Below are 27,574 nucleotides of genomic sequence, written 5' to 3' on the forward strand. Positions count from 1 at the left end.
ATAATAAAAAAAATAAAATGAAAAAAACAAACAGCATTGACAGAATACTGATTCAGCCACATTTTATTGGATTAGGCCATAATCTCTCCAAAGACTACTTGGCTAAACATGCAGCAAATAATCTTCACAGTAACTGTGAAGATTATTGGGTTACTGAGGAACTTGTACTTTTATCGCACCGCTCGACTGGACAATGCACTCAAAAATGCTGTTTTTTGTAGATATCTGTAAAACCACTCCAAGATAGCTGCTCCAAATGAAATTGTCTTAAGTATTTTTCTGTGAGTGGACACCCCAGCACTGTAAAACTCTGTTACTGGAAGGAAGCCTCTGGCCTGAAGGTCATATGTTAAGTGTCAGAAACAGTGTTTCCACACAACGTACCAAATATCGATATGGCACATTCTTCTGCACTCTCCGTAAATCTGGGTCACAGGGCCAAATAGCAGCAACGTCACATGCATAAAGGACATAAAGCCTGGTTTATAGTCGCTGCAGCCCTAGTCATTTAGTGTGCGGGGCGACAGCGCAGTATGGAGATTTTCGGTAATGGTGCGTACCTCCCAATTTTGGTACTTTGCACTGTGCGCTTCAGGTAATTCAATATGGACTATTCTGAAGTAAGGTCATGCGAAGGGGTCCGCAGGTACAATCTGTGCCGCCCATCTAATGCATGACCACAAAAATAACCAGATGGTGTTAACTTCACGGAAGGAGATAGCGCTGTCTCTGTCCAAAGATCTGGACTATTTAATACCTCTGGACTTCTTTGTAATGTTTATACCAACAATTTACACAAACCAATTACTATGTATAAAAAATACAATACAAATACAATAAATATACATACATTTAACACTTTCCATTTGTATTGTATTGCACTTTTATAGTTATTCCGTCCCTCGGAAGTTTTTTTTTATTACAAAGTTTTCTTTGTAATATTTATAGTACTTTCAGTTTCCCCTCGTGGTTTGTGCACAGCGCTCCCTGTCTTTCAGGAGAATATCGCCACTGCACCTCCACGACACTGCGCAACTATATGCTTGTGCTCTCTAGTAGTGCGCGGCGGACAATGACGACCTTGGCGCTGGGTTGCGGGAGCTTTGTTTTTAAGAAAACAAAAGGCAGTCCAAAGCATGACATGGGCTGCTGTGAGGCTAATTCACTTTGACAGATAACAGAACCAACTGACCCCACAATCTGAGCTGCTAGTACATGTGGTCCATTTGGGGTGTATTATTATTATTATTTTTATTTTTTTATTTTTTTTGGTAATGACCATCAACAACTTTTGCTTTTTATAGATAAATATATAAAAGGAATAGTAAGCAGGGATGCTTTCAGTTTCATTGCTGTAATTTCCATTAATATTGTGGCTTCATTGCTTTGACAATTAGTTTTATCTGAATTGTTCTGGTAGCGAAGGGTTTAACAGAAACGTCTGTATTTTCGGCCAAGCTGAAGCACTATTTTAAAGCAGTGCTTATCGATTTCAAGAATCCAACCATGAATAGCTTCCACTTGGCACAGAAAGCAAGTTGGGTGTCGTGTTACGAAGAACATATTTATCACTAAGACCATCAACAAGCAATATCAATGTAACTGAACAGATGCAGGGGTGTAATTAAGCAAGCCATGGGAAGACTACCCTCCTACGATGAAGCAGCGAGAACAGGAACGTCAACGGATTATTTCGGGATGAAACCTGATATTTTAACGTGGGAGAAGCCCCTCTCTCTTACGCTGTCCAGACGCCTGCCGTCCTAAAGCGTGTCAAAAGCCAGAGGCACCCGGTGTACAAGCAAAGGAAACTACACCGCGCTGGCAGACTTCACTTCCATGCACGAAGAAAGATTGTTGTTCGATTCCTGGCATATGCCGGCGGCTTCCAACTAAAGCGTGGTTGCTGTGTGGATGAGCCCACGCCACACCCAGAGCGCACCCCGGTGGGAGAGCTGATCGGAGGGGGAGAAGGGGGGGGGGTTCACCGCCAGTCAGGCTCCAACAGAGGATCGCCTATCTCGGCTCTACTACAGCCGGACCCAACTTCTGGGCGCCGTGCGGCCACTTTGCATGCAGGGACTGATAAAAGCCATCGCTCGTTCCTTCTATCTCTGCTGCGGTTTCTACTCTGAGCGGGCAGCGTGCTGCGCCGCCGAAGGAAAGGCGCGTTTGATTTGTGCACCCGACTCCCCGCGAACTGGGACGGGGTTATTCTATATTAAATAAGATGAAATTATATATATATATATATATATTTCTTTATTAATCCAGGGAGGAAAATGGCAGTGTCACAGTAGGACACATAGGCGATCACTGTAAAGCAGTACGAAAAGAACGACTTTTGCAGTATGGACCCGTTTTGAAAAGTTCAAAATAGAAGTAAAATTATTTATACACTCCCCCCCCCTCTGTATGAGTACTACATCTACCCAGGGACATAAGTGTGTACATATGAATGGATTCGAAAAAAAATACCTACTAGTTTAATATAAACACACACAAAAGGTTCACAGGGAGTAGCACTATGCTAACTAGTGAGCCCAATAATGGGCAGGTGGCGGTAAGATTAAATAGCGTAGCACACAGCAGTGTGTAGTAACGCACAATATGTATAACTCGAGTGGTTTTTTATTCCCAGAATATTCATGCGCCGCTGACAACAACGAAACATGCTTGTAAACCAGAGAAACACATCTTCCCTCAAGCTAAATCGAACGGTTCGTGTTCCGCAGCGTGGGCATCGAGCAGTGACTTCCCCGAATCGGGCCACATATATGCGAGCATTTATGTACTAAAGTCGATCGATCACAATAAACGGAGATTTCGGAACAGACTACCTCGCAATCCTCCGGTCCCTTCTGACGGACCGACCCCCCCCCTCCCGGAGCGCCGCGCGCACCAAAACAAACACACCCCAGCGGTTCAACGTTAGCTCGCTTGGAATTAGCATTGGCGTTAGCCTTCATCTTCCACCACGCGAAAATATCGCACACGACGACAAACTTCGTCCGGCGTGGCTTCGGCAGAACTCACTCACTCACCCCCCTCCTCCGCGTCCGCGTTCCTCCCTCCTTCAGAGTGGCGCGCTGCCCTGGCGGTGGATGCTAGCTGGAGCGCTCGTCCGGAGCGGTGCGCCCGACAGCTGTGTTGTGTTTTGAATGAGGACCGGGGGTGGGGACGCGCGGTGGGCGGAGTCGTGCTGCGTTCACGTGGTTCGCCCGCAGACCGGATGTTCATTGTTTTTCAACGAGGGAAGGACGGCAAGCCCCGCCCCCCCCCCCCCCCCACCTGACCAAGATGGCGGCTGACCTGTCGCGCCTGCGCTCAGCTCAGGCGTGACAGGTCAGCCGCCATCTTGGTCAGGTGTTCACCCATCTCGCCGCAATCGCTGATCGAACGCAGGTTTTTTAACGAGAGTTAACTCGAAATTCCAAAATGTGGGCGCCAAATCATTGTCCACGGCAAACGTTCAGAGCACGGGGTAGTACCAGGAGCTAGACACACTCGTATTAAAAAAGGTGCTGTACGTGCAGCCCCATACAAATAACGCCCGTTATATATCATTCCATATAAAACGGCGCGAGTTGTAACCTCGCCAGGCACGCCGAGCGCCTTCCACCCGAGCGGAATACGTTATTTTGAAGGTGAAAAAAAAATATATATATATATACACACACTGTAGCTAAAGTTATAAATGTTATCCTGCTCCGGAAAGGTATCGCATTGCGTTCACACCTCAAATTCAGTAGGTTTTTTTTTTGTTTGTGTTTACCTTCAGTGTTGTAAAATATATATATATATATATATATATTTTTTTTTTTTATTATTATTTTTTTTTATGTATGTGATAATTTTAGATGCGTTTTCATTATTTTGATTTACACTTTATCTTAACTATATTTTAGATTTTATCCCGAGGAAAAAAAAAAAATCCACTTACACGTTTAAGCACTTTTTTTTTTTCCCCTGATACTAGGAGTGACGAGTGCGTGTTTGAACGGGGCTCCCTCTGGTGGCGAGTTGGCGTCGTGCACCGTGTGAAAAACGCTTTGCGCTGGAACGACCTGTTTTCATCTATTGCACTTATTGTTGGTATGAAGTTGTTTTATCATGTGCTATGACAGAACAATACAACTGGGGTGTATGGTGTTGATAATACCTAATATTTAGTATAATGCAGAGTTATTCAAGTTGGTCAATATTCAACGATATACTGTAAAGCAATTGCAACTACAGCATACTACAAAAAGGTGTACTTTTATTTGATTGCCAAAATCCACCGACACAAATACCCATACAACTTGCACTGTGATGTGTATTCTTATAGATGAGGTAAATGGGCCCACTGTCACCACTTATCTCTAGACTATTATGTACAAAAGTCTACTTTTGTACATATGCTGACACAGAACAAGACATGGAATACATACTGTCTGACTTCTAATATAAATAAACATTGAGGAAATATTATATCACTCATACTTTCACTCCCCAAACTTGATCTGCCTTTCCTTCTCTATGCCATGAAGTTCCATGGCTCTATTCTTGAGCGCTTCTGCTTTCTTCTCATCCTTTTCGGTTCCATCTCCAAGTTTGTACATGCGGCTTGCGTTGGCACACCCCCACACATGTCCCAGCTCACAGGCCCTGCTGGCGTACTTAAGGGCTCGAGCCATGTCCGGGGCCAAGCCTTTGGAATTTCCCTGGATGAACAGAGCGCTGAGGTTAAAGCAAGAGGGAGCAAAGCCCCCGGCACAAGCCTTCTCGTAGTGCTGCTGGGCTACTACGGCGTCTGGACCTCCATCCATGGCTCGTCCGTCATGGGCCAGCAGACCAACGTTATGGCAGGCATCAACAGACTTCTTTCCTTCGGTATTGCAGGAACGCAAGAAGCAGGAATACGCTGTTTTCAGACACTCGGTCACTCCACCTGGTGTAGAGAATAACACAGACAATTATGACATTGTATTACTGGTTTGGTCAATAATATTAGATTTAAATGAGTTACGATTTTCAGAAGTAAATTGTTTTGTCTAAAAACTCGTAGTGGTGGAAGATGCACTCAGATATTTTATTTCAGTAAAAGCACAAAGACCATGACACACAATTACTCTAGTAAAAGTACCAAATTGACATTTCTATTGAAAAAAAGGAGATATACACACACACACACACACACACACACGTACACCTCACTTAACGTCGAGTTCCATTCCTAGGACCAGGTCGTTAAGCGATGTGGTCGATAAACGAGGACCCGTGTTATTTCACGGCAAGGGGGCTTGGCCATTGCAAATGCTAGTGTAGTGAATACTGAAGACTGCGGGAACGAGATTGAGTGATGAGATGATATGTATACAGTGTATAAAGTAAATATAGTATAGTGTATAAAGTATATACTGTGTATAAAGGGTGATACGCAATGAGATGCTTGACGCTGAGACGCCGCACACGCAGCAAGCACGCGCAGTATTGTACGCAGCGCACAATAGATTCAAGATTCAAGATTCAAGAGGTTTATTCGTCACATACATATACATACTTTCATACATACTTGCAGTGAATACAGACTGGTCAGAGAGCTGGTCATAAGTCCGAACGGTCGCTAAACAGGTAGGTCGTTAAGTGAGGAGTACCTGTACTTAGATATATATCCTGATTTAAAAAGCAACCTAAAGTAACATGACCGCGTTAAAAATGTAGTGGAGTAAAAAGCAGAGATATTTGCTGTGAAATGTAGTGAAGTACAGATCTAAAATCTCCAACACTGTATAGTTAAATACGTGCAGACACTTGAAAAATGAACTAAAATGCAGTCGCAGAGTACTCGTAATTTCCAACACTGCAAATGTGAGGGCATGGATGAGAACAAGAGAATAAACTCTTGAGTGGTGTTACTACTCTACCTTTTCCAGTGACGTGGTAAGCTCCCAGCCTGTAGCAGCTCTCTCCATGTCCATGGGTTTCACAGTTATGTTTCAGCACTTGGGCCGTGGACTCGTAGTTCTTCTTCACACCCTCCAGATAGTCAGCCAGTCTATGGCACCCTTTAACAAACACACACGTGGAAAAACAGCACCGCGCAGCGGTTCAGCGCCACTGCTGTGACAGTGCAGACGAGATAAGACGACACATACTAAAAAAAATAACACTTGTACCTTCGGGGTCTTTCTCTTTATAACACTGGTAGCTGTACTCCACGCCCAGATTGTCTAAAAACTGCTTCACCTCCTTCTCGTCTTCAAAGTTGATCAGTCCAGCCATCGTATATTTCTTTTAATATTATTACTAATACTATGTTATACAGTATTAACCCTCGCCGTGCTGGGAGTTCACAGCAGCACCATGTGTTTCCAACTCACTTGACCTTGCCGTGGAAAACACGTGGAAAGGGGACCTGCTCGAAAACAGCCTTTTCAGCAACAACTGAACACGCCTCAATGCCGATCACCATAGAGCGGTGTTACGTGAGAACTCCTCCTTCAAAACAGGATACTATTGAGTTCGTTTTCGCATTGACATCTCCATGACACCTCTGCGTCAACCCGGCTTGCAACACTTCCCGTATCATCATTTCCCCCCAGCGGGCTTCCGTAGTTGTGCTGCATTCCTTCAACTCGGAAATCCCGAGTTATCAACGGAGACGTTTACCGCATCTCGCAGCTGTCTTGGTTGTGATTTTGAACATTCACGTTCCGATTTGCACAAACGTAGTAGATATAAATGACACGTAAAAAAAGTGAAATCAATTTGTTTCACGCGTGATTAATAAAAACCGTTCGGACGTAAACGCTTTCAACTCGTGAAAGTGCTCCGAGCCGACCAAATTTCCAACTTGTAAAAAAATTTCCGAGTTCCCAATTCAAAGGAATGCAGCATGATAGCAAATAGCAAATCAAACATGGCAGAACCGGAGCGAAAGCCACACGACGTAGTGCTTTCTGGGCCCGTGCGTATGTTGGACCTCGCTAATGGACGAGGCTGATATACATCGGTTGTTGCGTAATCCCGGCCGTTCCTCTGCACTTTTCCCAAATAGGAGCCGGTCGGACTTTCCCACTTCAGTGAACGCAGCGTTCGTATTCTACTTCCGGGGTTGTGACCTTAGTTTACTGTCTGCAGAGTCAAAAATAGCCCCGACAGCCCGCTGGGGGGAAAACCGCTCCAACAGGTTGGTGCTGTAGAGATATGCCGCTCCGCTGAAGGTTTGACATGGTTTTAAAATGAATTCCGGGAAAGCACGACCTTGTCTCCGCATTTGCTCGAAAACGGGTGTCCAGCACAGAAGCACGAACGGGTAAGCCAGCCAGCCCAGCTAGCCAGGGTGCTAGCGGCCAGCCAGCTCCAGCATCTTCTCTGCATCAGCTGACACAACTCAGCCTTCACCATGGCGTATCATTTCCTCGACGTGGTAAGTTTAATACATGACACCGAATTCAAAAAGTCCAGGCCGTCATCATTTTTTTTCAGTCAGGCTTTATTGGCCAAGTGTGCTAACACATAAATGGAGTTGGATTAAGGTTGTCAGTGACTTCCAGTTCGTGCAGAACATACAGTTACATGTCAAAAGAAGTAAAAAAAAAAAAAGATATGTATTTTTTTTACGTACACTAGATAGGACCATTAAATCTGTAATAAACAATATTTACAATGTCTGCAACTGGAAAATAGCATATTCAAAGAGGTAGATTGTGCCAATGGTGATTATTGATAAATTGATTATAAAAAGATGAATTGTGTTAACGTTTGCATTATAATGTGAACTCGGGGATGAGCACGAACAGTGCATGTATCCAAAGTGAACATATGTCATATGGCTATAGCGTAAGTCGAGATGAGATAGCGCTTTATTAATCAGGAAATTCAGGTGTTACGTCAGCAAAACAGTGCAAGTAAAAAAAGAGATAAGAGAGAATAATATGTCTAATAAAAATATATATACACATCTATAAATCAAGGTTAAAAGGTAGTAGCTTTTGTGCAGTTGAAAAAGTAGATCAAATATGGGCAGGTGCACTAAAGTAAAGCACGAATAGCATATAGCAACAGTGCATAGTATTAATATGCAACAATAGTACTCTTAATATGCTGGTATATTGCTATATTGTATGAATATATCAACCAATAGTCTGAGAAGTAGTGTAATACTGAAATAAATTGATGACATTGCAGTAATAACAGTAAATAAACTATAGCTATACTAACTATACTATAACAGCAATTATACTGTACTAAATAACTGTACTATTATGTGTTTTCCCAGGATGACGCATCCCCAGCCTCCTTAGCAGACCTGTGTCTGACTTATGTCAGCCAGAGTCTGGAGTGTTTCTGTGTGAAGCATGCCGATGGCTCTCTTTGCCTCCGAGAAGCAGTGCTGTTTCCTCAGGAGTTAGCAGACCAGCTTCTGGCCAAGATGGCAATTGAAGGTATGTGCAATTGCAAGAACTGAATTATTAACTTTAAGAATAAATCTTAAAGCAAGGAGTTATGTTGTGTAATCCATTACTCTTTTTGTGATCTAGTTGTACCTGAATCCACATGCAAACAGCTAGACTTACCACTTATTAACACATATTAAGATGTAGGGAAAATCTTGTCTCCATTCCCTATGGGCAGGTTATGCAAATTGTTTCAAATATGAACTCTCTACTACAGGTCTGTTGAATGACAGTACAGTGGGTGTATTCCGAAAGTGTGAATACCTGCGTTTGAGGAGAGCATGCATCCGCACAGCACGCATCTCAGCGGAAGCTTTCCAGAGAGCCCTGTGTCCTCACAGATTACTGGAACTGGATGCTGCAAGGGTCAATGCAGACCTCGCCATATCAGATATTCTAAATGGGCTGGCCTCCAACAAGCATTGCCAGGTAAAGTGAGAGTGAATAGGTGACAGATTGATGCAGTAACTTGCCACCAACTACTCTAATTTCACATCATTTCTTCCCCTGGTTCATCCCACAGGAGTCTCTCCAGCGGCTGGTCCTCACCGGTCTCACTATGTCCTCTCTGGAGGAGGTGAGTCGTCACCGCTTCAGCTCCCTCCAGGGCCTGCGCTCCCTCTCCCTGGCCAACGTAAACTTCTACGACTTGGGGCTGGCCGACGTGTGCTGCCTGCCTCGTCTGGAGAGCCTGGATCTGTCTAACACCTCCATCACCAACCTGAGCCCCCTGCTGGGCCTGCGGGAGCGGCTCCGCTCGCTCACCCTGCACCAGCTGAAGAGGCTGGAGATGAGCACCGCTCAGCTGCTGGGGGTGATCGGGCAGCTCGACGTGCTGCAGGTCAGTGTGGAGAGTGGAGGGTCAAACCGAGAGGCCAAAGTCGGCTAAAAAGTTAGGCACGGAAACTGGAGGGTTGCCTGTTTGAACCTCCCACTCCTATAATGGTCAAAGTGTGTTTAGGTCGCATCACGCTGAATTCAGTTCCCAAATAGTCATTTAATTCAAGGCATTTAATTTGCACGAACTGTTCATGGTAATATATTGTGACGTACAACCTGTTTAGACTGCAGTCAGACCAGTTTCTGAGTGATTAACATGTCAAAACTAACCTGTGCAGCACCTGGACATTAGTGATGATAAACAGTTCACCTCCGACGTGGCGCGGCAGCTGCTTGGACAGCCGGGGATCCTGCCAGCGCTGGTGTCCCTGGACGTGTCGGGGAGGAAACAGGTATTTTGAAGTCTTGAATTTGAAGATGATTAGAAGATATAATAATGATAACAAGTTTATTCATATAGCACATCACAACAGAGATTACAAAGTGCTACACAGATTATAATAAATTTCATATATAATATAATATAAATTTCAGGATGTTTCAAGATTTAATTCCTCTAGTGTTTGCCTCCCTAAGGTGACTGATTTAGCCGTCAAAGCGTTTGTTGAGGAGAGACCAGGGATGACCTTCGTGGGACTCTTGGCAACAGGCGCCGGCTTTTCCGATTTCCTCTCTGGAGACGGAAGTCTGAAGGTAGGACATCCGGTCTGTGGTCACATTCGGTGTTAAGGCAGATTGATGGAACTTTTGTTGTGCATACGCATTCTCACAGAGAGCCTGACAGGGAGACAGTAAAAAGCATACAGATATATTACAATTATCATCATGAATTTCAGATGTGAAATATAATTTACAGATCCATGTGAATATCTGTGTGTGCAGGTAACGGGAGAGGCCAATGAGAGGCAGATCTGCGAGGCTTTGCGTCGCTACAGTGAGAGAGAAGGCTTTGTGAGAGAGGCTCTGTTTCATCTGTTCAGTCTGACCCACGTCATGGAGAAACCACGGCCCGACATCCTGAAGGTGATCCATACCTCTCCAAGGAGCACTCAATACCCTCTTGGTATATAAATGGTATGGTATATATAAAAGGTTGGCAAGGGTAAAAATCCTCCCCAGTATTTTGATCAAACGTCTGGATTTTCTGAAAAAGTGGACTAATCAGCTGGCTCAGTTTGTGGTGGAGTAAAAACATGGCAGGCAAGTGTATCTTGTCTTGTCTTTTTAACTGCCCTGTTTCCTTGCGTCTCTGCAGCTGGTAGTTTTGGGTATGAAGAATCACCCTGCCACCCTGAATGTCCAGCTGGCAGCCAGCGCCTGTGTGTTTAACCTGACCAAGCAGGACTTGGCAGCAGGCATGCCAGTCAGACTGTTGGGAACCATCACCCAACTTCTGCTGGAGGCCATGAGGACCTTCCCAAACCACCAGCAGGTACCTGGTGCTTTAACTGCTTTCCTCACCAATTTAATAAGATAAATTCACATTTCTAATATTCCTTTGCCCCTGAGTCACTAGCTGTTGCAACTCCCCAGCAGCATATAATGTACAGCGTTTTAATCGGTTTATGTGTTTGTATGCCTCTCATCCCTTTATGTGCAACAAATCTCACTCTTTGAACCCAGCTCACCCTTTAATCCTCGTAATGCATTATTATAAACAATCAAAATGATAAGTCTGTATTATTATTATTATTATTATTATTATTATTACATATTCACTGTGGGGAAACCCATCACATCTGAAAATGGCCTCTCAATGGATTGAACAAAAATGTGTTAATTTTGTTGTATCAAACAAATACATGTTGCGGTCCTCCCCACTTTGATCTGTAGAACATGGCAGTAAAAGCTCCCAGTGTTAGGTCTGTTCATGCTCTGCTCTGACCTTCATTTTGGATCTTGTGTTTCCAGCTGCAGAAGAACTGTCTTTTGTCGCTGTGCAGTGACCGTATCTTACAGGAAGTCCCCTTCAACAGGTAGGATGCCAGCGATCCCTCATCCGACCATCTCAGTGACCGAGATTCCGGTTGAAATTTTGTCTTATTGGATGTCTATATGTCTATGTGGTCTCAGACAGTGAGGCTAATGCAGATTATTATTAGACATCGATATCGTGGCCTAGCCAGTTTCTTTTGTCATAGAAGCACACATAAATACAATTTTAATTAAAAGAGAAGAAGAACTTTGTTTTATATAACTTTGGGAAGGTTTTATTTCAGAATGACCTTGAATATTAATAATAGAGATACATTAATTTGGTTGTGTGGGTGAGAATTGGGACAGATTTATCCAGGTAGTGTCAGAGCTGCCAAATTGCTCAAATCTAGTGCTAACTAAGATTAATCACCTGCCATAAAAAACAGCATATTATTTTTAAAGCACAGTTCAATACCTCGCCTTAATAAAATGACCTTAACAGATCAGTGGAAAGCAGGAAACACTTTTTTTAGAAGTAGTTGCCAAGTTGGCAACCAGGCATCAGCTTGTGGTTGACTGTATACCAGCAAGGGCGGTCACTTACAAAAGCTAAAATTAAACTTGATACAAACATATTCTGTACAATTTAGAGTCAACACTTAGCTGTGCCACTGTGTGTGAAAGGTTTGAGGCTGCCAAGCTCGTCATGCAGTGGCTGTGTAACCACGAAGACCAGAACATGCAGAGGATGGCCGTGGCCATCATCTCCATCCTGGCTGCCAAGGTAGGAGCCCTAGTGCAAAGTAGAGCTGCATCACTCTGCTCCACAGAGCACCACATCCTGACAAAAGAGGTTTTACACTCTGCCTTTTACTTGCTATACATGGATCGCTGCTGTAGTATGAGAAACAGGCATATATTCAAATCAATATAGCGTCCTCACAGATGTATGTTCTCTTGCAGTTATCCACAGAGCAGACAGCTCAGCTGGGAGCAGAACTGTTCATAGTGAAGGTAAGATGTTCACAGGCTACCTGGTCTGAATGTGGACGATTTGCATGCGTCAATCAGCCACGTTGAGACTGAAAGAGAGTGTGTGCAGGACAGAGAATAAAATTTTCCCCAGTACACTGCATGGTCCTTAATGTCAGTTAAAGAATTTTTGTAACTCTTGCTGCGTTTCACAGAACCGGGAAAACTGTAATACTTACCTAACACAACTAAACTGGACCCTGTGTATTGCTGCCTGCAGCTGTATTTATTATTATTATAATAATAATTATTGTTATTATTATTAGGGATCCAGCCGTATTGTATTGTTATTGTTCGGGGGAAAATTCTCGGAATTTTGAAGTCTAAAACTTTCTGGAACACCAACTTCATAACATGAACACGGTTGACGTCTTGTATGAACCATGCTGTCACAAACCCCTCGTAGTTGAAGTTTCATCCAAATCAATCCACATATGGAGCAGATATTAGCGAAAGCCGACCAAATTTAGATCGATATTATAGACACAGGTCAATGCATTTCACACTGAAATATGTCCAACCCAGCTTAAGCTATCTGGAAGACATTCCTCCTCCTTATCTACGAACATGGTTAAGGTGTTGTTTGAACCGGTATTTCACAAGGATCTCGGCAGCAGATATTAATGAAATTTTCAGCTGTCTTGCTTAACTGACACGTAACTATTCGTAAACAAAATGAACGATATGAGCTTAACAGTAAGACGCTTTATGGTGTTATCATATTATTCACTATACATGTACAGATTCCGATTAAGAATGTTCAGTTGGACCGTGTCCAGTGTGCGGTGTAGAGTTGGTCAATCTGTAGTGGTTCGACGTTACCAACTATCAATTTACGTGTGTATTTTTATAGCTTCCTACCTTTTAGATGTCAGTAGATCTATGCGATTTAATATTTTAAATCCGTGGTCCACATTACTTTGGCAGAAAAATACAATTAAAAGTAATCCTTAAAAACTCGTCACCACACCCTGTTGAAACCACTAAAATGTGTGACTGAGTGATGCGTTCAAGATCCAGCTAGGCGTCTGAAAAATAAAAGCCGTGCAATGGTAAATATTCAGAGGAATACCACAACATTTATCGTATTTCATTGAAATCGAACTTACTGAAAATGTAATCCAAGGAAAAAACTCAAAGAAATAAATGACATAGCTACACGGCACCAAACGGCCCCTCGTCACTGAGAGTGCAGCTCTTTTTCCACAGACAACAGGGTGAGTTATAACAATGAGAAGTTCTGGTTTACTGGCAAACATGGACAGAGGGTTGCGCTGTGGAGGCCACATTGTGGTTGCTCCGTGAGAAGAGCAACCAGGAGACAGCAGACCATGCAGCTCAACCAGTTCAATGTAAACCTGCAAAATCGTGCCGTGTTTCAGAGAACCGGGAAACTATAAAACAGACCCAACACAACTAAACTGGACACCATGTATTGTTGCCCGCAGATTTATTTATTATTATGACTATTATTTTTTATTTTATTTTATTTTTTTGGTATTATTACAGCTGCCTGTTGTTTGTTGGGAACTTCTTATGGGTTAAGACAGGGCTCCACTTCCGAAATGTTGGAGGAAAACGGAGCAGTTCAGACAGTTGATGAAATGCTTTTACTTCCATGATTAAATGGATCCCCATGTGGGGATGGTAGCTCAGGAGGTAGAGCTGGTGGTCTAGTGATCCAAAGGTTGCTGGTTCGATCCCAGGCTCCTCCTGCTAGCATGCTGTAGTGTCCTTGAGCAAGACACTTAACCCCTAATTGCTCCTGATGGCTGCGTCCGTCGGTCTTTGAACAATTGTAAGTCGCTTTGGATAAAAGCGTCTGCTAAATGTAATGTAATGTAATGTAAAAGTAGGGTCAAATTTGCGTCACTTTGAGAATTTTTGGGCAGTTCTAACTGGTTTCCTACTCTTAGACGCTTGAAGAATATGACCCCTGTTCCCCTCTTTTCCTTTGACTTCACAGTAGTGTCCCAGTATAGCACCACCACCTGGTGAGGAGTGTCCCAGAGCTCCTCCTTTTTGTTTTTTGTTTTTTAATTTGTTTTTCTATGCTTTTCATGCTTGATTGAACTAAATGGAGGACTTATTGTCCCTGGCTCTCTCTGTCTCTCTTCCTGTGCACAGCAACTCCTTCACATCGTGCGTCAGAAAGCCACGCAGGGCGTTGTGGACGCCACCCTCAAGTTCACACTGAGTGCACTTTGGAACCTCACTGATGAATCACCGACCACCTGCCGCCATTTTATTGAGAACCAGGGGCTGGACCTGTTCATAAAGGTCCTGGAGGTAAACTGTGAAAAAAAATCTAAACACACCAAAATAGCTGAGGGTTGATGAGTGTGAGGGTCGATCCTCCTGCAAACATGTTCAGCTGGAAGGGTCCTCTTGTTTATATCACTATTTTTCACCTGTTTTTTTTTTGTTTTTTGTTTTTTTTTGTGTGTGTTTATATTTGCAGTCCTTCCCAACAGAGTCTTCCATCCAGCAGAAGGTTCTAGGACTGCTGGTGAGTTTTGTTTTGTTTTTTTTGTTTTTTCAAAAATGCTTTTAAAGGTCTATCAAAATGAATTTATTTGGAATAAAACGTCTATTTTTATGATTGGTCCTACTGTTCAGAAGAGCCTTTCCATTAGCAGATGTGATCCTCACCCCTGCTTTAAACTAAAATTACAATTTCACATTTTATAATCTTTTTTTATTTTGTTATGCTAGTGCATGCCCGTTCAAAATGTAAGACTTTCTAAGACATTTTAATGACACAGTTTAACGAAATGTCAATGATTCCGTCCTGTGTTCCACAATGGAAGACGACAATACACCCGGTGAGTGTGAAGTAGATTGGATGAACAGTTGTCGAGATAATCAAAGGACATACAGACATACATACAGACATACAGAGATTCCTGTCTTTATAGTTAGTGTTCATGAAAATCGTGGTGGAAAAACACTGGGGAAATACTCTTTCTCACGGGAAACAACACACCCGAGTTGCACTTTTGGATAAACTTGCTGTTCGCATGATTATTATTTAATATTTATTAATATTACACGTGTCTCCTTTCCGCACCAAACATGCCAGTTCGGAACAGGCCGATCGCTTTCACCGGAAGCCCCATCCCCCGCTGGCTTGCTGTTCGATGTTTATTGAAAGTTTATTAATATTACACGTGTTACGTGTCCAAATTACACCAAATTCGACACTGCATGTCCTTGGGTCGCAATACACCCGCCAAGTGTGAACGGTTGTCGAGATAATCGAGGGACAGAGATTTCTTCCTTTATAGTTAGATGTTGTTTTACATGTGCTTTCTATTTTTTATTCTTACTTATTTATATTTAGAAATTAGCTTTCTCCTTTTTGTGAAGCTCTTTGTAACTTGTAAATGTTTTGAAAAGTGCTATTATATATTTGAGTCTGTTTTTTTGACACAATGAAGCGTGAGAAGGAGAAAAATGGAAATAATGTGTGGGCTTAGAAGTCAACGTCCGTGTTACGTGTGTGTCCCTGATCAACATGTGACACCCCCCTTCTCCCGCTCTCCTCTGCAGAACAACATCGCCGAGGTGAGCGAGCTGCACGGAGAGCTGATGGTGCAGAGCTTCCTGGATCACATCCGCTCGCTGCTCCACAGTCCCGAGGTGGAGGTCAGCTACTTCGCAGCGGGAATCCTGGCCCACCTGACGTCACGTGGGGAGGGGGCCTGGACACTCAGCCTTAGCCTGCGCTCCTCCCTGCTCGAGCAGCTGGTAGGCCCGAAACCCAGAAGTTTCAGTTTCTGTCACACCTGTTTGAATAGTTGGGTTGGCGTTACTCTGAGATGTAGGAGATGGGGCCCAAGAAACTAACCAATCAGGACTTTTATATGATTCATTTTAAGGATCAATGCTACGTTATATCGCTCCTTAGACAAGTTCATTGATACTTGCTGATGGCTGCTATAAACCTTGACATTTCTGACTTTAGATTTCACATGTTTTTATTTGATAATATTGATAACAGTTGGAAATAAACAAACGTAAATTGTTAAGTAAATGTGATTTTGAGTAAAAGTCTATCCTATCTCCACAGCACTCTGCCATCCTGGAGTGGCCGACGCCCGAATGTGAGATGGTGGCCTACAGGTGAGGCAGTTTTCCAGGTTAGACTTTGTCCAATGTGGTTCTCTCTAGGGTTTCAGTCATTTTTTTCAGTGGTTCCAAGTCTTATTGAAAAAAGTATACACTTCATTGTCGACTGCAAATGACCCAAAATACAGTCACCAACAGCAGCGATCTGGTTCTGTCTGTGCTCCTGCAGGTCCTTTAACCCTTTCTTCCCACTGCTGGAGTGCTTCCACACCCCTGGTGTGCAGCTCTGGGCCGCCTGGGCCATGCAGCACGTCTGCAGCAAAAACGGTGAGAAGTACACACACCCGTTTCACCAGCCCGGTCCCACAGGTGGTCATCAAAACAGGGAACAACTTTATTCAAACGGGTTACACCCGTTTGAATAAAGTTGTTTTTTATCTGAATCTCTGAATTCTGCACCGTTCATCTTCCCACCAATTCCTTTTAGTGATCGTTTTTCATATTTTTTTTAAATTTATGAGGACTGCAGCTACCACGACAAAAACATTCGATTACATGGAAAATTCCCCAAAAATTACATGTACCAACTTAAATAAACAAACTAATTTTAAACCGTGTAATTTTTGACACAACATATGCATTCTAAATAGGTCAAGTCGCTTCTGCATTCTAGTTCAGAATCTGAAAAAATAAAATGTAAATCTATTTTGGCATGCCGAATACTTTTTCTTGTCAGTATGTAAACTACATAACTTCCTGTTTAATGGTATCATTTCCTGTCAGTGTACTACCCAGTGCAGGCAGTCACAATCATCAATCCAAAGGGTCTTGCATCACATTGTCAAATATGAATTGTAATTTTAAATTCCAATTACAAAATTTTGATGTGAATCTCCCCCTGTCTGCAGCGTCCAGATACTGCAGCATGCTGCTGGAGGAGGGCGGCTTGCAGCAGCTGGAGCTGGTGCAGAACCACCCGCAGACCCACACAGACGTCAAGGGCTTGGCTGAGAGCATCCTCGAGAGTCTGCAGCGCCACCGAGCGCGTACCGGGCAGCCGGCACAAACACAAGCCTGCCGCCAGCCGCCGCCACCACGGCAACCGCACAAGGGTAAGAAACAAACACACACACTCTGGATGTTGTATAACGGTGTACAGTGCTGAACTGCTTTTTGTGGTCGTACGCAGTCAGTTTTTATCAGAATGTGTCGACTCCATTTAAATTTCAAAGCTCAAGTTTTTGATCGATTTAAGTAGTTTGCTGTTATAGATGAAAATGTACAATTGTAAGAACCTGGGTGGGGTGAAAAGACATTTAAACCAGAAATCAAGTGATTGCTGTGAGTGATAAACTTTACGGATAGAATTTTAGATTTAATTGAACTGTCTGTGAATATATACTGTTGACCACAGTTCCATGTTTGATACACAGGGAGGCTGAAAAACCCTCCACACTATTTCGAAGGGACTGATTTCTAATTTTTGTCCCATATTTTGTCTTTGTTTCTTCAGATAACGACGCTCCCTGACCCCATGAGGATTCCTCCCATCGTGCGTGTGCCCCAAACACACAACTACCCAACAGCCCCTGAAGAGTCCACGGAAACGGGCACGAACCAAGCTATCCTTTGCACACACGCCTTTATTTATTATCTCTTTGTTTGTTTCAAAACAAAAGTATTTACCTCTGTGCTATTCTTGTGAATAACAGGAAAAACCTGCATCAGTGAAGCTCAAGTCCGAACACGAGACTTGTTTTGTCTTGTCTTGAAAATCAAGCGTTGGCTTCATGACAATAACAATGTCATAAACTTTTGAAAACAAAAAGAACTTCTCAACACCCCTTCTCCTGCCTCCCCCGTTTTCCCTCAAATTGGTGGAAAAGCTAATTGAATGCGCGCATGACGTTGTGTGGTAGCATGCTGGACTCTGCCTGAAAGCCTGCTCCCTCCTCTCGCTGCAACGTGCTGGTCCCTCTGCCTTAGGACACTCGGCCAGAGGGCTATCGGTGAAACCAGATACTAAACATCGCTGCTCTCACTGCATTTTCAGCAACACATTTTGCTTTTGGTCAACGGTCGCAATGCAGATACCGATTTTGGCAACGGGGCCAGTACTCTGCACGTGTTATAAGAAAGCGCTCCGACAGCTTTTGCGTTCTGAGTTTTGTGTTTACGCAACAGTAAATAAATCCATAACAGAGAGTGGAATGGCCGAGGATCATCTGTGCGTCCCCAGTCGATGGTAAACAGGACGTGCAGAGCCCCAATGTCCATCAGAGTTCCAGAGGAATCTATATCAATGCAAACGGCAATAACATGCTTTGGTCAGGACTGTATATCTGTATTTCAGGAGCTTTGTCCTTGAGTGAAAACTGGCTGAATATCTGTATGTTGGTTGTGCTTTGAGAGGCAGTTTGGTGTGTGTGTGTGTGTGTGTGTGTGTGTGTGTGTGTGTGTGTGTGTGTGTGTGTGTGTGTGTGTGTGTGTGTGTGTGTGTGTGTGTATATAAACTGCAGCATCTGAAACCTGTATTTAGTTTGTACATGCCATGATATTTTGGAATAGGAACCTGCTATCGGTTAAAAGTTGTCGCGCAGACACTGTGTTCTTTGTTTTCTGACTAAGAGTCAAGGGGATGAACAGTAAGAATAGTGAGAGGCAGCTAGTTCAACATCTTCCTGCTGGATGAGTATTTTCCAGGAAGCCGTTTTACGAGAATGAGCTCTTGTCCCTGTCCAGTGTTTGGAAATGACGAGCTGAATGAGACACAGATGACCACCACACACCCTGGTCTAACAACACATTGTGATAACACTGAATTTTGTAATGACTTGCCAAACATAAAGTTGTCTTCTCGTGGAATTTTATCCAGTATTTAAGTGCGAGAATTCATAGAAATAACTGCAATTTTGGTGTTATTACATGCATCATAGTAAATTGTTATTCTGCCATATGTAATACCCCCTGCATTATCTAATGGGTTATTACAAAATGTGGAGAAAATAAATTTAGTTATGCAATTATAAATGTCTTATTACATGAGGTTCAAATTTATTACATTTTGGTACATTATTACAAAATGCGTTCTTACAGACCTCGCTCTGGACGCTGTTGATGCGCCTTTCCACATTCTAAAAACAGAAGCTGCTTTCAAACCCTCAATGACTTATAGGACACTTTTTAAAAGCAACAAGGAATATTGGCGATGCAACATGGAAGCCACAGAGGTCGGTTAAACTGCTCATGCACATCGTCTCAAACAGTCTGTGTGTGGCTTTTTTTTTTTTTTTTGTTCCTCCTTTTGAATTGTGCGTGTGCTTGCTGTTACTGCATGGGTCATAAACTGGTTCTGAAACGGACATGAAACGCAGCCCGTCCTGTTCTGTTGCATCCCATCCACTGCTGGTGACAAAGCCGACTGTTGCTGTTGAGAATTGATTTCAACATTTGGAAATAAAGAATGTACATCCCCATACCATGGTAGAGGATTATTCTCTTTATTGTGACCAATGAATGAGAAGGTTCCAGCAGCAAATCTGTTTTTAAATCAAGTGCAAGATGAATACTGTGAAAATTATAAATTATATTGTTATAGAAGTAAACTCATTATTCAATCACTGCATGTTTGGTTTAACTACAACATGCGGCTTTGTGAGCAGTGCACCACTATATCGGACTGACACCTGTCCTGTATTGACAATGAGCTTGTGGACAAACAGATGACTAATAGGAATTCATTGTTTGCCAGCCTGCAGATTGAGTACCTGTGTGAGTAGAATGAGAGAAACCAAAACCGGTTTGAACCGAATGAGGAAGATATGGTTCGTTATTTTCCGGTGTATTTCGGTTGTCTCTTCTCTATGAAGGCGGCCATGCCCTCCTGTCTGTCTCGTGAAGGGATGACCTGGAATGAAAGCACATAAACTGCAAATTACTTTGGGCTGCGAAGGAGATTACATTATTACAGCTTACATTACATTTAGCAGACGCTTTTATCCAAAGCAACTTACAATTATTCAAGGAGCCATCAGGAGCAATTAGGGGTTAAGTGTCTTGCTCAAGGACACTACAGCATGCTAGCAGGAGGAGCCTGGGATCGAACCAGCAACCTTTAGATTACTAGACAACCAGCTCTACCTCCTGACCCTAGTCAAACAATGACTACAGATTGAGAATCCCTCTACTGGAGAGTACAGGGACGCTCGGATATGTCCGAGACCCGGCAAAAAGGAAGGTTGTGATGTATGAGAGCCATATCAGGTAGAATTTTAAAACAACTTGATATTCTGCTCTACGGAATCGGGGTCTTCCATTGAGAAAATGGATTATAGGATAAATCGGGCCCGTTCCACAGCCCCCCTGTGATAACTGACCACTGGCTACGTGGTCGGGATAAGTCACTAATGTTCAGCATAAGCTCAGATATGAGTCCTGGAATCAGCTGGTATTTAAAGACTTGAACTTTAGCCCGCGCCGCTGACGACTCACCCGTGCGTAACACATCCTCTCTATGGCCATGGCTGAAGTCATGTCCACCTGGAAAGACACCGGTTTCAATCAAGACACTTTGACATTAACTGAGATGGAACACAGAGTCCGGAAGCGTCTCACGGTACCTCAAAGCCCCGGTTCATCGCCTCTTTCGCCATCCGCACCGCCAAAGGAGCCTGAGACGGAGAAGCACCACGTCAAAGGCAATTGGATTGGGACACTGCAGTTTTTGGGGGAAGTTGCCTTTTTTTTGTCTGTCCTACCCAGATTCAGACAATAACAATTTCATGTGTCCAGTACAGAGGGAGCGACAGGCTGCACGCTTACGGTGTTAGCGCAATCCATGGCTGCAGATGGGATCAACTAGCCTAGCTCCTTTGAAATTTCCATCTCTCTAACTCTTTAAAGCTACCATATCTTCTCATTTCATCAATATTATATATTCCACAATTTCTTATTCCAATCTGCAACCTTTTACTTATCAATTGATCAATATCTCCAAAATTCTTTCTGGGTTTTCAGGCTGTTTGTTGATGAAACTTTGAGAGAAAAAACAAAGGAATTAAACCACATGGGACCCACCTGAGAAACTCACACGGTGAAAATCTAACACGATGTCATTGATAGATGGACGGACATAGATTCTTCTACAGCGACCAATGATCTCCCAACGTTATGTATATCATTCTGTTCTGTTTGCAAAGAAATTGTCCCAGAAATTGTCAAAGACAATGGCAGCAGTAAATGACTGTCTAGAAAGTGTCTGGCAGCGAAGGAAATGACACGGAAAAGGCGGCCGCCGCCAAAGTGTTAATCTGCATATTATCGTCTTTCACGCCATGCTGTCATGTGTCAATCACTCCAACAGCAGCTACTCTACCAAACAACTGTGTGTGTGTGTGGTGCTATTTGTGGTCCATTTCTCCACTTGACTGCCACTTTGGCCCTTCCGCCTGCGGCATGAACTGGAGAGAGAGATATATGGAGAGCGAGAGCGGAAATAGGTTCATGTCTGGAGGAGGAACGCATCAGTTTCTGAGCTGTGGCAGGATGAGCGTGAGCGTGTCTGTGTGTGTGTGTGTGTGTGTGTGTGTGTGTGTGTGTGTGTGTGTGTGTGTGTTGCAGTTGCTGAGGGCTGACGGTGACTACATGGAGCAACTACCGGTGCTTAAGATAAGATAGTACTTCATTTTTAAAGATGGATATATCAAAAGCAGAGGTGGAAAATCCAGGTTCACAGGTCATTAGTAATTCATTTCATACGATTTATATGATGTGTCAACGTTATACTGAAGAATATACCAGTGCATGTCTTGGAAAAATTGAACTAACTAACCAACCATCCACAAAAAGTTAAAACCATTTTGAATCAATTTTGCTGAAAAAAGGTCCACCGATTCCTGATTCATCATTCCTTTCTTACCTGCGGCAGGATCTCTCTGGCCAGGCTCAGAGCCTCCTGATAGGCTGCGTCTCCGTCCTGGTTCTGCTCGGTTGTTCTGTTCACCAGACCCAGATCCAGAGCCGCCCGGCCGCTCACCCGTCTCCCTGGTCGCAGACGATGACACTTTGAACTTGTGTTTTTGGAAACACGACAAGCCTCTTAAAAAGCCAGTTTTCTGCATAACGTTTCACTGATGGAGTTGAAAGACCATTTTAGACGGGAACAACATGCTGACGTCACTTTGTGATATAAGTTACAATTTTAAATTTGAGTTTTTGCTGAATAAATACAAACTTTACAGTAGAATTTCTTGATTTCTAAACAACTCCTTTGCGTTTAAAAGCAACACCTGTGAAGATCAGCTCTTTGGCCACAGAGATGCCGATGGTCCGGGGGAGACGCTGACTGCCCCCTGCAGGATAAACACGGTCATGGTCAAGTTGATAGTGCCCCACACACACACACACACACACACACACACACACACACACACACACACACACACACACACACACACACACACACACACACACACACACACACACACACACACACACACACACACGGCTGTTTCTGTGTGTGTGACCTCAGGTTGTCGTACCTGCCCCTGGGAGGAGACCCCGTGTCGTTTCAATCAGGCCCATCTGTGCAGAATTTGCTGATACACACAAAAAAAACACAAACACATAACACACACACACACACAGAGGACAGTTGAAGGTCTGAGCAGAGTGTCATTAAGCATTAAGTAACATCTGAGTAATGCTTCTGTCAGAGCAACACGGATACCTGATACATGAGAATTCCATGTAGCGTGTTCAGAGCCGGGCGCGCGCATGCGCGCACACACACACACACACACACACACACACACACACACACACACACACACACACACACACACACACACACACACACACACACACACACACACACACACACACACACACACACACACACACACAAGAATCATCTTTTAAAAACAGGATGGCATTATATGTTAATGTTCAATCAGAATTTTACAATGTAAGTTAACTCTTACGTTTAATATTTAAGCTATTCACAAAGAGTGCATCAGCTTTACAATTTATTTTCAGCTGTAAATCACATTGTATCTTCCGGTTATTTTTAACTTACTGTTTCCTCGGAAAATGTTCTGGGAAAAAAAATAACTCTTGTAACTGATTGAAAGAGGAGCCAAAAACATCTGAGAACTACTGCTCTAGACAACGTACAGGGACATCTTCTCCTTTTCCGATCCTTAGCTGGCGGTGACCAGGTGAACAAGGTCAGCAATAACACAGTGACTAACCTGGCTGGGAGCTGAGGAGCACAGAGGTCAGGGGTCAGAGGTCACTCACCAGCTGTGCGGAGGTCGCAGGCCAAGGCCAGCTCCAGTCCTCCGCCCAGTGCCGAGCCATCCATCGCTGCGATGGTTGGCATCGGCAACAAGGCTGTCATGTTGAAAAAAAGAACACACAGACAAACAGATTTGATGTTGTCGTTGGTTGAATTCGGTGTGAAGCCGGCATAACTATTATGCTAGGGTCACAATGCCTGAAGCAGGGGCTGCAGCATGAAGCAGAGCAGCTCTCCTCTCGTCGCCGTACAGTCACACCGCTGGCGACGGGGCTTCTGTGCCCCTGGCGTTTCTGGCCAGTGTCCATTTTCAAAGGATCACATCATTGAGAGCGTATCTTTCCACCTATCGGCCGGCGCTCCGCGCTGCTCCTTTGCATAAAGTTGAAATCTGCTCAACTTTCCTTGACGTGAATCTGTCAACTTGTCGTCGGTCATCGCTCCCGCTCCTCCGGAGGGGAGGATGAGAGTAGAGACAGAGAGAGGAGAGGAAAGAGGAAACAGAAATCGGGCTGAGTTGAGAAATGTTCCGATCGTGACGCACAATGTTTTAGTCTGAAATTGACTGAATTTAGTCTGAACAATGCAAGAAGAATGAATAATAGGAAAAGAAATACAAACTATCAAGCACTATACACTGAAATAAATATCCAGCACTAAATATAAAAAAAGAGAATCAAATTAAGTGGGGAAAATAAGTAGATTATTTAATAGAATAAAATAGTAGAAATATTTATAATGATAAGATATGACTGGATTATTATTATTATTTTTTTTTTTCATATCAAAGAGCGTCAATATGACCCTCATTAGGCTTCAGACGACATTTGATCAGATTTTGTCTCTGGGATCCAATCTCAGATCAATATTTTTATTGTTAGATATGATTCAGTGTGTACTCTAGTTAGGGAGACAAACCTATTGAAAGTAGGATACAAACAGTCATTACTGGACATTCTATTAATCACTCAATCAGTTGCTGCTGGGGACCCCCTGGAAGGACCTCCTGGAAGGACCTTCTGGGAGATCCAAGGACCGCACAACATTGTTATTCAACATTGTATTCTCAATTTGCAGCAGCTTGAGATAAAATATCTATATTGTGTAAAAAGTTCTCTATGATCATTGTAGTAAAAGTCCCAAAGGGTCAGGATTTTGCTGGAAGACACATGAACCGTCTCCATGACAGTGCACTCTCTGATGTATTTATATGAATGATAAACTCCCAAATTGCATGAAACCGACGTGCTCCTCACCGACGTGCGTCATGAGTGAGCGCAGGCCGTGCACGAACAGATCCGACTCTGTGTCCGTCATCAGCGCTCTCTCCTTCAGATCAGCACCTGCATGCACATACACCACCACGTCTTAACCGCTGACCTCCATCACATTAGGACTAATTCCCTGATGGATGGAGGACAACTATGGGATGGAATGGAAAATCACCACCTGCACAGAAGACGCCCGGCACCAAACTCCTGAAGATCACCACGCGAGCAGCGGCGTCGCTGGACAGAGCGGAGACGAGGTCCCTCATCTGGACAGGGGACGCGCTGTCAGAATGGGAGTGTGTGTTTTCATAGGTGTGTGTGTGTGTTGTGTGTGGTTTCTCACCTGAGACAGAAACACGTGTCCCAGGGCGTTTCTGGCCTCATGTCGACACATCAGCACCTCCACGATCCCTGAGAAAAAGTCACAGCAAGCTGCAGTGAGCCCGGGGTCCGACTGTCTCCAAGGGTTCAAGGAAACATTTTCCTGGACATCTTTCCACAATCCCCACGTCTTCATATTAAAACACACCTGTCCACGAGCATATTTCTGATGATCAGACCTTTTCTCAGGAGGAACTGGGTGTGGACACACTTATTTGATTTGATTGAAATGTAAAGGTAGAACACTACCTTTACATTTTATGAATAAATATGGTATTATTTCTTATTTATAATCTTCATTCTAAATGTAATATTATTGTCTAAAAATGTCGCACATTGAAGATTCTTTTTCCATGACATTCGGGGCAGTTTTGTCACATTTCATGACTTTGGTTTCCTGACATACAGCAAGATTTGATACAGTATAGATCAGTGATTTTGTGCCCTTTTCACATTAAGGACCCTCAATTCAATAAAGTTTGGTCTCTGGGACCCCAATCTGAGAAGATATGGTCGCGTATATGAAATAATGGGGGCGTTGCACTATCAATCATTTTGCTGGGGACCCCCTGCAACCTCTTCAAAGACCCCTGGGGGTCTCCGGACCTAATTTTTTCTCCATTGATATGTCTATTTGCAATTCCAAACAACATGATCTGTGACTAATGGAATCTGGTTCTTACCATGGTCTTCCTTATCTAACCGCTTTAAATCCACCTGTGGAGACCCGGGCTCGGTGTGCCTCCCGCGGGGCTGAGCGGCTCCGCACGCCACCGCAGGGCCACCGGGCCCGGGCAACCACCTCCCTCCGACCCGGGACACCGACGAAGGAGGGTTTCTGAGATGATCACAGCGGAACACCACTCTGGAAAAGCACCGCCGTGCAGAGGGGCTGCAGAGGGAAGTCATGACGTGGAACTGTGGCGTGTGCCTCAGGTTGTCAAAGTTCTGCGTGCGCGCATGCAGAGGAGGAGCTTGGTTCCTTGCCACCTTGATGGCTCAACGCGCCGAAACAGCCGCGTCGACATCGCCGCCATCTTGGTCAGTTCTTCATTCTGCACCACCGCACCAGGCGTTACACTAAAAGCGCGGATAAATTCTGTTCCTCCCAAATGCAACTATTTTGTGCCGCATGTGGGTGCACAAATAGCCATCTTTCGTAAGGGCTAAGAAGCTGTGGGAGGTTATGGAGGCTTGAAGTAAAATCAGGGAACATTTCAAATATGCGTATATAATATCTCAACGTTAATGTGTATATGTATGTTATATATGTAAAATGGTATATACGTAATCATAAGTGTTGTTTCACGTTATTCGATACAAAACAGCGCACAGTAACGTAGCCGCGCTCGGTGTCAGACACCGTGGCAAGATGGTGGCGCCATTAACGTACCACGCCAGGGTACGTCGCCAGCGGCCAATCAGGGACCAAGGCACCAGGGGCGTCATTAAGGCCCCATCAGGTAATAAATCAATCAATAAATTAATCACCACCTTCACATTCACTTATTATCTATATGTGTGATTAGAGATAAGACAGATTAGGGATGAAGATGCATTGGTACTTTATTGATTCCCCGTGGGGAAAATTCAGGTTTAAACGGACTCAATGCCTGTGTAGCTCTGTAGTGTGGCGATCTCCAGGTCTATCTCTAAGGTCCTTTCAAGATATTAGAGTCCATCTTGTTCATAAAATGCAACACGATTCGTAAGAGGAAACACTTCCGAGTTATGTCAAAGACATGAAAGCAGTTGAAATAAAACTGTAATTTCATATGCTTGAATTTACCACCCCAAAAACGCTTCTGAGTGGAATGTATCCCAGTTTCTTTCGAAAAATAGATGGATCGGTGTCAGAGAATTTCCGTCACGTGTTTTGTGAGGTTAACCTGTTTCCCGCTATCAGGAGAAACACTGAGATTTTAAATGATTTTATTTCTGCACAAGTAAAATGAGCACAATGCAGTACACACTCTCAAGCGTGGAACAGGATGGACTGAAGATATTCAGAGAGCAGTTTCTTAAGTAAGAAGAGGAAAGGCTGATGAAAAAAACACGTCAGAGACACACAGCTGCAGATAAGACCACAGACAAAGACAGCACAAGATGCTACGGGGTGCTCTGCCCTGAAGCTCTTATCTGAGTGGTGTCTCTGAAAAACTAGGCCTTTCTAGAGGACGAACACTTAAGAGTTGACTAAGAAGATTAAGAATAATGCTAAGAATATAGAATTTTCTATCACACTTGGTTAAATATAAGAAATTGGGGGAAAGAAAAACAATAAATATTGTTTTGAAAATAGATAAGGCCTGCCCCTGTCT

At 43.6% G+C, this 27,574-nt stretch overlaps 4 protein-coding genes across 4 annotated transcripts in view; 1 reads left to right on the plus strand and 3 right to left on the minus strand.

Moving 5' to 3' along the window:
• Positions 1-3,150, minus strand: part of ralgps2 (Ral GEF with PH domain and SH3 binding motif 2) — a gene marked incomplete at its 3' end in the record, with an annotated part of 110,117 nt that extends 106,967 nt beyond the window's left edge. The window contains exon 1 of the mRNA XM_080017555.1: positions 3,045-3,150. The remainder of the gene's footprint in view (positions 1-3,044) is intronic.
• A 1,148-nt stretch (positions 3,151-4,298) lies between these two features.
• Positions 4,299-6,562, minus strand: coa7 (cytochrome c oxidase assembly factor 7). Its single transcript, XM_080001457.1, has 3 exons — positions 6,162-6,562; positions 5,910-6,050; positions 4,299-4,933 (listed from the first exon to the last, which is right to left on the minus strand). The coding sequence occupies exons 1-3, from the start codon at positions 6,265-6,267 to the stop codon at positions 4,488-4,490; spliced, it is 693 nt and encodes a 230-aa protein (XP_079857583.1). The 5' UTR covers positions 6,268-6,562; the 3' UTR covers positions 4,299-4,487.
• Positions 6,563-6,990: 428 nt separating this feature from the next.
• On the plus strand, positions 6,991-19,782 carry zyg11 (zyg-11 family member, cell cycle regulator). Its single transcript, XM_080007346.1, has 18 exons — positions 6,991-7,414; positions 8,267-8,432; positions 8,662-8,873; positions 8,968-9,285; positions 9,563-9,676; positions 9,861-9,977; positions 10,167-10,307; positions 10,540-10,716; positions 11,196-11,260; positions 11,886-11,985; positions 12,165-12,215; positions 14,361-14,522; positions 14,695-14,742; positions 15,786-15,983; positions 16,306-16,358; positions 16,534-16,631; positions 17,213-17,416; positions 17,818-19,782. Exons 1-18 carry the CDS (start codon positions 7,391-7,393, stop codon positions 17,832-17,834), a joined length of 2,265 nt encoding a protein of 754 aa, XP_079863472.1. The 5' UTR covers positions 6,991-7,390; the 3' UTR covers positions 17,835-19,782.
• A 119-nt stretch (positions 19,783-19,901) lies between these two features.
• echdc2 (enoyl CoA hydratase domain containing 2) lies at positions 19,902-26,162 on the minus strand (the record flags this gene model as incomplete). Its single annotated transcript, XM_080024450.1, has 11 exons — positions 19,902-20,211; positions 20,796-20,843; positions 20,924-20,974; positions 22,222-22,346; positions 22,592-22,654; positions 22,844-22,900; positions 23,604-23,696; positions 24,858-24,944; positions 25,051-25,138; positions 25,216-25,283; positions 25,937-26,162. 11 exons carry the CDS (start codon positions 26,160-26,162, stop codon positions 20,134-20,136), a joined length of 984 nt encoding a protein of 327 aa, XP_079880576.1. The 3' UTR covers positions 19,902-20,133.
• Positions 26,163-27,574: the final 1,412 nt, after the last annotated feature.

The sequence above is a fragment of the Zeus faber genome, assembly GCF_960531495.2.
Source record: "Zeus faber genome assembly, chromosome: 1".
NCBI classification, from domain to species: domain Eukaryota; kingdom Metazoa; phylum Chordata; class Actinopteri; order Zeiformes; family Zeidae; genus Zeus; species Zeus faber.

Coding starts and splice junctions, on each gene's coding strand:
- coa7 (XM_080001457.1), bottom strand. CDS start 6,267: ATGGCTGGACTGATCAACTTTGAAGACGAGAAGGAGGTGAAGCAGTTT. Junction 6,051..6,161: donor TAAAGAGAAAGACCCCGAAG/GTACAAGTGTTA, acceptor TGTTTGTTAAAG/GGTGCCATAGACTGGCTGAC. Junction 4,934..5,909: donor TTACCACGTCACTGGAAAAG/GTAGAGTAGTAA, acceptor TCTCTACACCAG/GTGGAGTGACCGAGTGTCTG.
- zyg11 (XM_080007346.1), top strand. CDS start 7,391: ATGGCGTATCATTTCCTCGACGTG. Junction 8,433..8,661: donor GGCCAAGATGGCAATTGAAG/GTATGTGCAATT, acceptor TCTCTACTACAG/GTCTGTTGAATGACAGTACA. Junction 16,632..17,212: donor GCACGTCTGCAGCAAAAACG/GTGAGAAGTACA, acceptor CCCTGTCTGCAG/CGTCCAGATACTGCAGCATG.